General features: G+C 47.5%; 1 protein-coding gene across 8 annotated transcripts in view; it reads right to left on the bottom strand.

Moving 5' to 3' along the window:
- LOC106731943 (phosphatidylinositol transfer protein beta isoform-like) overlaps nucleotides 1–13,188 on the bottom strand; it is a 168,831-nt gene that overhangs the window by 38,023 nt on the left and 117,620 nt on the right. The window contains exon 7 of one of the 8 annotated variants that reach the window (XM_075915693.1): nucleotides 7,871–13,125. The exons of 2 other annotated variants lie outside the window; for them this stretch is intronic. In XM_075915693.1, the coding sequence (XP_075771808.1) occupies nucleotides 12,865–13,125 (261 nt within the window). In that variant the 3' untranslated portion in view covers nucleotides 7,871–12,864. Of the gene's footprint in view, nucleotides 1–7,870; nucleotides 13,126–13,188 lie in introns of those variants that run through there. 5 more of the 8 variants (XM_075915696.1, XM_075915698.1, XM_075915700.1 and 2 more) reach the window with 5 other exon arrangements.

Here is a 13,188-nt window from a genome sequence, read left to right as displayed (position 1 = left end):
TGTTTAGGAAAGACAGAAATAAGGGTCAAGGTGGTGGAGTCGCATTGTATATCAAAGATGAGGTAGATTGTAAAGAAATAAAAAGTGATGGAATGGAGAAGACAGACTGTTTGAGCAAAAATCACATTGGGGAAGAAAACTATCAGATCCTCCCCTGGGATAGTGCTTGGGGTGTGTTATAGACCACCAGGATCCAATTTGGATATGGATAGAGACCTCTTTAATGTTTTTAAAGAAGTAAATACTCATGGAAACTGCATAATCATGGGAGATTTCAACTTTCCAGATATAGACTGGAGAACAAGTGCTAGTAATAATAATAGGGCTCAGACTTTCCTAGATGTGATAGCTGATGAATTCCTTCATCAAGTAGTTGCTGAACCAACAAGGGGGGATGCTATTTTAGATTTGGTTTTGGTGAGTAGCGAGGACCTCATAGATGAAATGGTTGTAGGGGACAACCTTGGCTCAAGTGATCATGAGCTAATTCAGTTCAAACTGAATGGAAGGATAAACAAAAATAAATCTGAGACCAGGGTTTTTGATTTCAAAAGGGCTAACTTTAGTAAATTAAGGAAATTAGTTAGGGAAGTTGATTGGACTAAAGAAATTATGGATCTTGAGGTGGAGGAGGCCTGGAATTATTTTAAGTTAAAGTTGCAGAAGCTGTCAGAAGCCTGTATCCCAAGAAAAGGGAAAAAATATATAGGCAGGTGTGTTAGACCAAGCTGGATGAGCAAGCATCTCAGAGAGGTGATTAAGAAAAAGCAGAAAGCATATAAGGAGTGGAAAATGGGAGGGATCAGTAAAGAAAGCTACCTTATTGAGGTTAGAGCATGTAGGGACAAAGTGAGACAGGCTAAAAGTCAGGTAGAGTTGGACCTTGCAAAGGGAATTAAAACCAATAGTAAAAGGTTTTATAGTCATATAAATAGGAAAGAAACAAAAAAAGAAGAAGTAGGACCACTAATTACTAAGGATGGAGTGGAGGTTAAGGATAATCTAGGAATGGCCCAATATCTAAACAAATACTTTGCTTCAGTCTTTAATGAGGCTAATGAAGAGCTTAGGGATAATGGCAACATAACAAATGGGACTAAGGATGTGGAGGTAGATATTACCATATCCGAGGTAAAAGCCAAACTTGAACAGCTTAATGGGAGTAAATCGGGGGGCCCAGATAATCTTCATCCAAGAATATTAAAGGAACTGGCACATGAACTTGCAAGTCCATTAGCAAAATTTTTTAATAAATCTCTAAACTCAGGGGTTGTACCATTTGACTGGAGAATTGCTAATATAGTTCCTATTTTTAAGAAAGGGAAAAAAAGCGACCCGGGTAACTATAGGCCTGGTAGTTTGACATCTGTAGTATGCAAGATCTTGGAAAAAATGTTGAAGGAGAAAGTAGTTAGAGACATTGAGGCTAATGGCAATTGGGACAAATTACAACATGGTTTTACAAAAGGTAGATCGTGCCAAACCAACCTGATCTCCTTTTTTGAGAAAGTAACAGATGTTTTAGATAAAGGAAATGCAGTGGATCTAATCTACCGCGACTTTAGTAAGGCATTTGATACAGTACCACGTGGGGAATTATTGGTTAAATTGGAAAAGTTAGGGATTAATATGAAAGTTGAGAGGTGGATAAGCAACTGGTAAAGGGGAGACTACAGCGGGTCATATTGAAAGGTGAACTGTCAGGTTGGAGGAAGGTTACTAGCGGAGTTCCTCAGGGATCAGTTTTGGGGCCAATTTTATTTAATCGTTTTATCGCTGACCTTGGCACCAAAAGTGGAAGTGTCCTGATAAAAAGCGACCCCACCGCCGAAGAGGCTACCCGGTGAGAGTACAAGCTGTGGTGTGAGTGTGTGTGTGTGCCTGTGCCTGACTGTTTGAATTTTACAGTTTGAAGTGTGAATTGAGAGTCTGATTCCAGGAGAGTGCTAGCAGTTTCAGTTTCAGTTTCAGCTTCTGTGGCAGTTGGGACAGAGCCTGCCATTGTTCCCTTGATTGCCTCTGATTAGCCTCAGACTCAGCCTTCCCCTGTGTGACTCAGAAGGGGGCAGGCCTGACCTAGACAAGCAGGCTTTAAAAAGCCAGAGCAGTGCGACCAGGCGACTGCAGACAGGGGAGTTGAAGAGGGAGTTGGGCAGAGGGAGTGACTGATGGTGATGAAGACCCGAAGCGCTTGTGCCAGTACTTCTCCTGTCTCCTCCACCTGTGCCTGTATCCAGACAGAGAGCCTGAGCATGGATGCCTCTACCCAGGTCCTGGTGTGGTCTTGCAGTATTTGTGGCTTGCAATTCCCACTGAGTGATCTCCAGGCTGGGGGAGACAACCGTTGTGAAAGGTGCCTGCTGGTGGAATCTCTGAGGCAGCAGGTAGGAGAGCTACAGGAGGAGGTGGCCAGGCTGAGGAGCATTCGAAGCCATGAGGAATTCCTGGACAGTATTCCTGTGGAGTCCACTGAGGTCACTGTCCTAGGATGTGGGACTGTTGACCAGCCACTTATGGAGGAGGCGGTGGTGCAGGGTGAGCACTGGCAGCTGGTTACTTCCGGCAGCAGGCAGTGTTCCACCCCTGCTCCTAACCCTCCCACTGTGTTGTTACATAACCGTTACACTTTACTTTCTCCAGGAGACAAGGAGTCACCCTCCACAGTGGAGGAGACCAGGCCTCGCACCACCAAGGTTGAGCAGTCTCCTGCCATCACTGCGAGGAAGAAACGTAGGGTAGTGGTGGTTGGAGACTCTCTTCTGAGGGGAACGGAGGCGCCCATCTGTCGCCCTGACAGTTCATCTCGAGAGGTATGCTGTCTTCCAGGGGCCCGTATTCGAGATGTTACGGAGGCATTGTCGAGGATTATCCGGCCCTCTGACTACTACCCCATGCTACTCATCCACGTGGGCACAAATGATACTGCCAGGTGTGACACTGAGCGGATCAAGCGTGACTACAGGGCTTTGGGAGTACGGGTGAGGGAGTTTGGAGTGCAGGTGGTATTCTCTTCGATCCTTCCTGTCAAAGGTAGGGGCCCGGGCAGAGAGAGGTGCATCCTGGAGGTGAATGCCTGGCTGCGAGGATGGTGTCGCCAGGAGGGATTCGGCTTCCTTGATCACGGGGTGCTCTTCCAGGAAGGACTGCTTGGCAGAGATGGAGTTCACCTTTCCAGGAGCGGGAAGGCCTTGTTTGGACACAGACTGGCTAACCTTGTGAGGAGGACTTTAAACTAGGTTCGACGGGGACAGGTGAGCAAAGCCCACAGGTAAGTGCTGAATGTGCGGGACTGGGAGATGGGTTGGAAATGGGGGGGGGGGGGACTACGGCCTATAATGGCAAGGAGAAAGGAGGGTCAGGGCACAACAGGGAGGCAAGATCAAATCAGTATCTTAGATGCCTATATACAAATGCAAGAAGTATGGGTAATAAGCAGGAAGAACTGGAATTGCTAACCAATAAATACAACTATGATATCATTGGTATTACAGAAACCTGGTGGGATGGGACGCACGATTGGAATGTTGGTATGGAAGGGTACGGTTTGCTCAGGAAGGACAGACAGGGAAAAAAGGGAGGAGGGGTTGCCTTGTATATTAAAAATGTACACACTTGGACTGAAGTGGAGATGAACGTAGGAGATAGCTGTGTAGAGAGTCTCTGGGTTAAGCTAAAAGGGGTAAAAATGAGGGTGATGTCATGCTAGGAGTCTACTACAGGCCACCTAGCCAGGTGGAAGAGGTGGATGAGGCCTTTTTTAAACAATTAACAAAACTATCCAAAGCCCAAGATTTGGTGGTGATGGGGGACTTCAACTATCCAGACATATGTTGGGAAACTAACACAGTGGGGCACAGGCTATCCAATAAGTTTCTGGACTGCATTGGAGACAACTTTCTGTTTCAGAAGTTTGAAAAAGCTACCAGAGGAGAAGCTGTTCTGGATTTGGTTTTAACAAATAGGGAGGAACTAGTTGAGAACTTGAAAGTGGAAGACAGTATAGGGGACAGTGATCACGAAATAATAGAGTTCATGATCTTAAGGAAAGGTAGAAGGGAGACCAGCACAATTGAGGTAATGGATTTCAGGAAGGCAGATTTTGATAAGCTCAGAGAATTTGTAGGTAAGGTCCCATGGGAAGCAAGACTGAAGGGAAAAACAACTGAGGAGAGTTGGAAGTATTTCAAAGGGACGTTGTTAAGGGCCCAAAAGCAAACAATTCCGCTGTGTAGGAAAGATAGAAAATATGGCAAAAGACCAGCTTGGCTTAACAAGGAGATCTTGCATGATCTCAAAATAAAAAAGGAGTCATATAAAAAATGGAAACTAGGACAAATAACAAAGGATGAATATAGGCAAGCAACACGGGAATGCAGGGGCAAGATTAGAAAGGCAAAGGCACAAAATGAGATCAAACTAGCTACAGGCATAAAGGGAAACAAGAAGACCTTTTATAAATACATTAAAAGCAAGAGGAAGACCAAGGACAGGGTAGGCCCACTGCTTAGTGAGGAGGGAGAAGCAGTAACAGGAAACTTGGAAATGGCGGAGATGCTCAATGACTTCTTTGTTTCGGTCTTCACCGAGAAGTCTGGAGGTGTGCCTAACATAGTGAATACAAGCAGAGAGAGGGTAAGTTTAGAAGATAGGATACACAAAGAACAAGTTAAAAATCACTTAGGAAAGTTAGATGTCAGCAAGTCACCAGGTCCTGATGAAATGCATCCCAGGATACTCAAGGAGCTGATAGAGGAGGTATCTGAGTCTTTAGCTATGATTTTTGAAAAATCATGGCAGACAGGGGAGATTCCAGAAGACTGGAAAAGGGCAAATATTGTGCCCATCTATAAAAAGGGGAATAAGAACAACCCAGGAAACTACAGACCGGTCAGTTTAACGTCTGTCCCAGGGAAGATAATGGAGCAGGTAATTAAGGAAATCATATGCAAACACTTGGAAGGTAATAAAGTGATAGGGAATAGCCAGCATGGGTTTGTGAAGAACAAGTCATGCCAAACTAATCTGATAGCTTTCTTTGATAGGATAACGAGCCTTGTGGATAAGGGAGAAGCTGTGGATGTCATATACCTAGACTTTAGTAAGGCATTTGATATGGTCTCGCATGATATTCTTATTTATCAACTAGGCAAATATAACTTAGATAGGGCCACGATAAGGTGGGTGCATAATTGGCTGGATAACCGTAGTCAGAGAGTTGTTGTTAACGGTTCTAAATCCTGCTGGAAAGGGATAACAAGTGGAGTTCCTCAAGGGTCTGTTTTGGGACCCGTACTGTTCAATATCTTCATCAATGATGTAGATATTGGGATAGAGAGTACGCTTATTAAGTTTGCAGATGATACCAAACTGGGTGGGGTTGCAACTTCTTTGGAGGATAGGGACATAATTCAAAATGACCTTAGCAAGTTAGAGAAATGGTCAGAGGTAAACAGGATGAGGTTTAATAAAGAGAAATGCAAAGTGCTCCACTTAGGAAGGAACAATTAGTTCCATACATACAAGATGGGAAGCGACTGTCTAGGAAGGAGCATGGCGGAAAGGGATCTAGGGGTCATAGTGGACCACAAGTTGAATATGAGTCAACAGTGTGATGCTGTTGCAAAAAAAGCAAATATGATTCTAGGTTGTATCAACAGGTGTGTTGTAAGCAAAACTCGTGAAGTCATTCTGCCACTCTACTCTGCACTAGTTAGGCCTCAGCTGGAGTACTGTGTCCAGTTCTGGGCGCCACATTTCAAGAAAGATGTGGAGAAATTGGAAAGGGTACAGAGAAGAGCGACAAGAATGATTAAAGGTGTAGAGAACATGACCTATGAAGCCAGGCTTCATGAACTGGGCTTGTTTAGTTTGGAAAAAAGAAGATTAAGGGGGGACATGATAGCGGTTTTCAAATATCTAAAAGGGTGTCACAAGGAGGAAGGAGAAAATTTGTTCCTCTTGGTTTCTGAGGACAGGACAAGGAGTAATGGGCTTAAAGTGCAGCAAGGGAAGTTTAGATTGGACATTAGGAAAAAATTCCTAACTGTCAGGGTGGTCAAATATTGGAATAAATTGCCAAGGGAGGTGGTGGAATCTCCCTCTCTGGAGATATTTAAGAACAGGTTAGATAGACATCTGTCAGGGATGGTGTAGACGGAGCTTGGTCCTGCCTTGAGGGCGGGGGGCTGGACTCAATGACCTCTCGAGGTCCCTTCCAGTCCTATGATTCTATGATACAAAGTTGGGAGCTATTGCCAATTCAGAAAAGGATCAGGATATCATACAGGAAGATCTGGATGATCTTGTAAATTGGAGCGATAGCAATAGGATGAAATTTAATAGTGAGGTTATGCACTTAGGGATTAATAACAAGAATTTTAGTTATAAGCTGGGGACACATCAGTTGGAAGTAACGGAGGAGGAGAAGGACCTCGGAGTCCTGGTTGATTATAGGATGACTATGAGCCGCCATTGTGACATGGCTGTGAAAAAGGCTAATACGGTCTTGGGATGCATTAGGCGAGGTATTTTCAGTAGGCATAAGGAGGTGTTAGTGCCATTATACAAGGCATTGGTGAGACCCCATTTGGAATACTGTGTGCAGTTCTGGTCTCCCATGTTTAAGAAGGATGAATTCAAACTGGAACAGGTACAAAGAAGGGCCACTAGGATGATCCGAGGAATGGAAAACCTGTCTTATGAAGGGAGACTTAAGGAGCTTGGCTTGTTTACCTTAACCAAAAGAAGGCTGAGGGGGGACATGATTGCACTCTTTAAATATATTAGAGGGATAAATACCAGGGAGGGAGAGGAATTATTTAAGCTTAATACCAATGTGGACACAAGAACAAATGGATATAAGCTGGCTAGTAGGAAGTTTAGACTTGAGATTAGACGAAGGTTTCTAACCATTAGAGGAGTGAGGTTCTGGAACGGCCTTCCAAGGGAAGTAGTGGGGGCAAAAGATCTATCTGGTTTCAAGATTAAACTAGATGGGTTTATGAAGGGGATGGTTTGATGAGATAACATGATCTTGGTAACTAATTGACCATTCATTATCAGTGGCAAATAGGCCAATGGAGGGATGATAGGAGTTACTATAGAGAACTTTCTGGGTGTCTGGCTGGTGAGTCTTGCCCACATGCTCAGGGTTTAGCTGATCGCCATATTTGGGGTCGGGAAGGAATTTTCCTCCAGGGTAGATTGGCAGAGGCCCTGGAGGTTTTTCGCCTTCCTCTGTAGCATGGGGTACAGATCACAGCTGGAGGATTCTCTGCATCTTGGGGTCTTCAAAGTGTTTGAAGGCTTCAATATCTGAGATATAGGTGAGAGGATTATTCTAGGAGGGGTGGGTGAGATTCTGTGGCCTGTACTGTGCAGGGGGTCAGACTAGATTATCATAATGGTCCCTTCTGACCTTAAAGTCTATGGGTATGTCTACAGTACCACCCTAGTTCGAACTAGGGTGGTTAATGTAGGCAACCGAAGTTGCAAATGAAGCCCGGGATTTGAATTTCACAGGCTGCATTTGCATCTTGCCGGGCGCCGCCATTTTTAAAGCCCCGCTAGTTCGGACTCCGTGCCCGTGGCTACACGCGGCACGGACTAGGTAGTTCGGATTAGGCTTCCTATTCCGAACTACCGTTACTCCTCGTGGAACGAGGTGTACCGGTAGTTCGGAATAGGAAGCCTAATCTGAACTACCTACTCCGTGCCGCGTGTAGCCGCGGGCACGGAGTCCAAACTAGCGGGGCTTTAAAAATGGCGGCGCCCGGCAAGATGCAAATGAAGCCCAGGAAATTCAAATCCCGGGCTTCATTTGCAACTTCGGTTGCCTACATTAACCACCCTAGTTCGAACTAGGGTGGTAGTGTAGACATACCCTATGAGTCTATGATGCTGTGGCTGATGCGGCCGTAAACCGGACGCATGGATCCCGGGTGGGAAACATTCAACCAGCACCTGAACCGGGCCCGCAACCAAGTGGAGTGTGCCTTCGACCGACTGAATGCGAGATTCTGTTGTCTGCTCACCCATCTCGACATGGGCGAGCGGAACATCGCAGAGGTTGTTGCAGCATGTTGCGTGCTGCACAACATAGTGGAGCGGAAGGGGGAGGCCTTCCTCTCGGGGTGGATGGCAGGCGAGGGCCAGGCGTTCGAGCAGCCCCACACAGCCGCCATCCGGCAGGCGCACCATGATGGGGTGCGCATCTGAGAGGCCCTCAAGGAGATGTTCTCCCAGGTCCCACACTAGGGTCGCTTCTGTCTGGCATCCGCATCTCCCTCCCATCCCCATCCCTTCCCTCCCCCCGTTCCCTCACCTCCCAATAAACACAACTGTTTTTGGGTAACCAACAATAAACTGTATTATTTACATAGGGACGAAAGGTCTGCAGTGGGAGGGGGGCTCTGAACTGGGAGTGGAAGGAGGAAGGGGCTCTCAACTGGGAGGGGGAGCTATTGCTGGGAAGGGCAGCTCCTCCCAGCACATCCGTGGGTATGGAGGCCTCAGCCCCCTTCAGCCCAGGTTGGGTCAGGCAGCATGGGGAGGTGGGCAGGACAGGGTGCAGCAGGGGAGGGCATGGGCACAGCAGGAGGGGTGGCAGGAGGGGGCATGGGCATGGCAGGGAGGGCAGCAGGGTGGGGCAAGGCCATGCCATAGTGCAAGGCATGACCAATGTGCAACGTGAGGGTGGAGATGGTGTCGCACATGCGGTCGCAACGCTGCAGGAACTGGCCCCACGCCTGCTGCCGCCACTCCATGTCAGCCCATAGCTTGCTGCTGATCGCATCCTCCACCCGCTCCATGACCTGGATGTGACACTGGAGGAGTGGCTCATAGGGGTGGCTCGCTGCACTTTTCCCAGGAGCAGCTGCTGTGTCACACGGGCAGGCATGGCTGTGTGCTGCCTGTGTGCAGCACCCTTCTGGATGTGTGGGGTGTGGCCTGCGCCCTTGGGGCTTGGCTGCTTTCAGCCACCATCCCCCCTCCCTCCCCTGGGCAGGACGTGTGTGAGCAGCAGGGTCCCAGGCGTGGCCTCGAGCTGCCTGCCGCGTCCACATGCCACACAGTCAGGCTGCACGAGGTTGCACGTGCTGTGTACTGCTGCACAGTGTGCAGCTTGAACCGCCTGAGTGACACTCCCCCCCGGGCACCCGCCTCCCCCGCCCTTGTGAGTGAGAACCACAACACTCACCGGAGAATCCATCACCGGCCTCAGATGAGGCCTGGGAGATGTCCCGGCTACTGGGCCCTGGCTCCAGGTGGAGGGTGATGGTGATGGTGCTGGTGCGGTCCTCTCCCTCATCCTCCTATGCGGTGGTCAGGTCACCCTCCTCCTCCAGGTCAGGCAGCCTGACCACCGGGGTGCGCAGTCCGGTGTCGATCATGGGAGACGGCCCTTGGACTGCCGTCTCCCCCAGGATGGCGTGCAAGCGGTTGTAGTGGGGGCAGGTGTCGGCTCCTGCCCCCCTGCCCTCAGTGGCCCTGACGTAACCCAGGCGCAGCTCCTTGACCTTGGCCCAGACCTGTTCAAGGGTCCAGGCCAGATGTCCCTGGTCTGCCAGCGCCCGGGCCATGCGACCTAAGATGTCAGTGTTGCATCACCGGGACTGGGGGTCATGGAGGGCTTCCTCCTGCACCCAAAGGTCCAGGAGGGCCTCCACGTCAGCCCCAGACCAGCATGGGGCGCACCGCTCGTTGCCCTTCCGGGTCTGTTGGGAGCCCTGGGGTGACTGCTGGGAGGGGGGTGCAGGCTCATGGGGTGGCTCTGGAGTGGACATCTGGGGCTCCTGGGTGCAGCAGGCAGAGCCACGTGGTGGAGAGCAGCCAGCTATGCTGCTGCTGCCACGCGGCATCTGCAGGGTGCCTGGGCCTTTAAGGGGGGGGGGGTCCGGCAAGCAGGAAGTAGCGAGCTGTGAGTGCGGGTACGGAGCGTCCAAGCGGCCACCTGCATTTTTTCCTGGGAGGCCAGTTCTTGTGCAAAAACTCCCTGCTGCCTGTCCACACTGCCCTCTTGCGCAAGAAGGATTCTTCCTCGTATGGAGCATCAGAGCACTTGTGCAAGAAGCCCTCTGTTCTGATGCTGTACTGTAAATTTACTTGCACAAGAACGCACGGCCGTTCTTGCGCAAGAAGCCTGCAGTGTAGACATAGCCATAGATGGTATCATGAGTTTTCATGGTCACAGCCCACTTCTTCAGATAACCTGAAGAATGACTTTGCAGCAGAAAGGTCCTTTCCTAGCTTGTTGTGTACCTCAGAATCAGAAAGGAGGGAGAAAACTGCTTGAAGGATGAGGTCAGACTAGAAGCATTCACAGCCTCTGTCATGGCTCCTTCCCCACTCTGCCATGATAAATGCAGAAGTGGGGGCCTGAAGAAGTACCCCAAAACCTTATCTACCAGGCTTTGGTAAAAAACTTCCCCCCAAAATCTTAACCTAGATTTTGGGGATAAAATCTCTGCTGCCACCACCCAAGTATTAATAAAAAAACCAGGGAGAGACTATTTGGGAAACCTCACCCCTAAAGTACAAACCAGGACACAAAAATTAACCACTACCAGGTTAGTAAAAAGAAAAGAGAAAGAACTTTTATCACCACACTATTACTGTTGCGAGCATAATGACTAGATGGAAAAGTAAAGTAATATACTCATGGAGGAGAAATTTACGATGGGCCAGGAGCTTAGTTACAAAGAAGAGCAAAACCCATTTTTAAATGCACAGACACTAGATCCTGTTTTCCAAACCATAAACAATAAAACCTAATGGATTTATCTAAAATGTACCCTACTTACAGACTGTGAAGAGTATTTTCTTAGAGGGAGACATCCTGTCCCCTTCAATAGCTGGAGAGAAACTGCCACAGAGACAAAGGAGGGAAAAACCCAAAAATTCCTTTGTCCCAGTTAGAGATTCCTACTTACATTCCTATTGGCGAACTCTACCTGAGTTAGGTACAGTTAACCCCTTAGTCCCCAGGCTGCTGGCTAACCCTCATGATCATGACAGCCTGCAAGACACAGAGGGAGGCAACACCCAGTGCTTGTTAATTTTCTGAAGAGATTTTTTCAGGGCTGGGTTTCTCTATGTCTATCACACTCATCATGACAAGTCCAACTGTCCTCATGTGACTGTGGAGGCAGGAAAAGGGAATAAGGGAATTTGTGAGCAGCCATCTTGGTCTTGTTAACAAGAGAGCAAGAGTCAGGCTAAGTCTGTGGCCTGACAACGCGAGATCTGTAATTAGACGCTGCCTTCGCCTCTCGCCTCCATACGGAGATAAGGATAGAATGCTGACTCTGGCAGGGACCTTGAGATAAGGAGCATCTGGGTGGAACTAAATAACTGTTAGCCATTGGTGTTTGTAATGGGAAGGAGACTAATTGTTATTGTTATTATATTTAATAGACAGTATATAAACTGCTTCATAATTGCTTGTATGCGAAGATCTGCCTCGGGGGGGGGGGGGGGCTTCCCCCCTGTCTGAACCAGTTTTTCCCTTGCTGCAGCTCGTAATAAAACTGCCTCTGGCTACTTGTTGCTTACAAACTCAGAGTGAGGACAATGTTTTCTTCCACATGACAAACTCACTGCCAGACATGTTTGGAAAACATGAAGAGATGCTCAGTGCAGGGCCGGCTTTAGGAAGTGCGGGGCCCAATTCGAACCGTTTTGGCGTGGCCCCCAAAACGGTTGAGCCAAAAAAAAAAAAAAAAAAAAAAAAAAAAAAAAAAAAAAAAAAAACCACACACCACACCGCACACGACAAACCACAACCACACAGAAATATCACATCAGAAGTAGATCTGATCAAACTATATATCAATATAGTTGAACATTTTCAAAAAAAATGCCATCCGTTATTATGCAAAATTTTACACAAAATTAAATCAGTTGCCTTAAGTGTAGGTCAAATATTTTCAATTGCAAACTAGCCAATCTTTTCAATAAAGTTTAAAGTTTGATTTTTAAAAAGTTACCAGAGAGCGTCACAGTTTTCTGTTACATTGATTTACTTTTTAAATAGCAAAAATGGAGTCTTTGTTAAGAAAGTGTCAGTTCTGTGGTCAAATTCCAGTCCTTAGTGATTTCAGCACCAATGATTTCACTAGGTAATATGGTACCTCCCCACCATTGCCTCCTTGCACTGCCCTTCAACACACTGCCTGCATGTTGAGTCCAAGGTCAGTCTACACAAGATTTTATCAATGATTTTTGCTCAAGCGATCACTGAGACAAGGCAAGGACTCTCAATTGATTCTAGTCAGCTCTGCCTTTAAACACTGGATGTAAAGTGTCAGATATAATTGAGGACTCCCAAATAGACTCTATACCACCAGAAATAAAACCGGTTTCCATCTTCTGTGACTTCCAGCTAGATGTGACTCACTATCCTCTGCTTAGTGTTCAAGTTATGGTAGACCCTAAGCCAGGTCATATTAAGTTCAGGTCTTTTACCTTTTAATCATACAATATGGATAACAACATTTCATTCTCCCAGCTCCAAGTCTTAAGTGAATTTCAACCCAAAAGAGCCAAAATTGATCACCTTGACACAGCAAGTGTGTCTACTGATCTCTGTGGTAAAGTAGGTATCTCTATATAAATAAGGTCTGCTCGTGAGGCCTTTTCCTACAGTTGATTAACAGATGGCAGTAGATAGCTCATTCAGACCACTGGCTGATAATAGTTAGTCACCCTGACCAGTCATTAACCAGAGTCATGGACTCACCCTGCTCTCCATTGTCTCTATGATTCTCTGATGACCTGTGACAAAAAAGGAGGGTGGAAAGGGAAACCGAAGGGAGAGACCTCTCTACATTCACCAATCAAAGAGCAGTATTGCCAACCCAAAAATCACAAGGAACGCCTACACAAAGTGGTTCCCCGCTCACCTGCATGGCGGCAGCAGCAGCCGGCAGCATGCGCAGGTAAGGGCGGGGAGCCCAGCCGGCCAAGCCGAGGGAGCCGACTTCCAGGTGCAGGGCGCGGGGCACAATTTGGCTGAATCGGCTTAAGGGCGGCCCTGCTCAGTGTCAGCATCCAAAACATGGAACATTTACATTTCAACAACTGGCTCTTTGCAGCACCGTATGCAGAAGCTCCAAGAGAGTGGGTCTGTCAAAAGAGATCCAGTGAAAAAGAGTGTAGCATTTTTTATCACCGTTATCCCAAAGCACA

The sequence above is a fragment of the Pelodiscus sinensis genome, unplaced genomic scaffold (assembly GCF_049634645.1).
Source record: "Pelodiscus sinensis isolate JC-2024 unplaced genomic scaffold, ASM4963464v1 ctg38, whole genome shotgun sequence".
Taxonomy (NCBI): Eukaryota; Metazoa; Chordata; order Testudines; family Trionychidae; genus Pelodiscus; species Pelodiscus sinensis.
The sequence above is the reverse complement of the archived record's forward strand: the minus strand, read 5'-3'. Positions and strand labels throughout refer to the sequence as shown.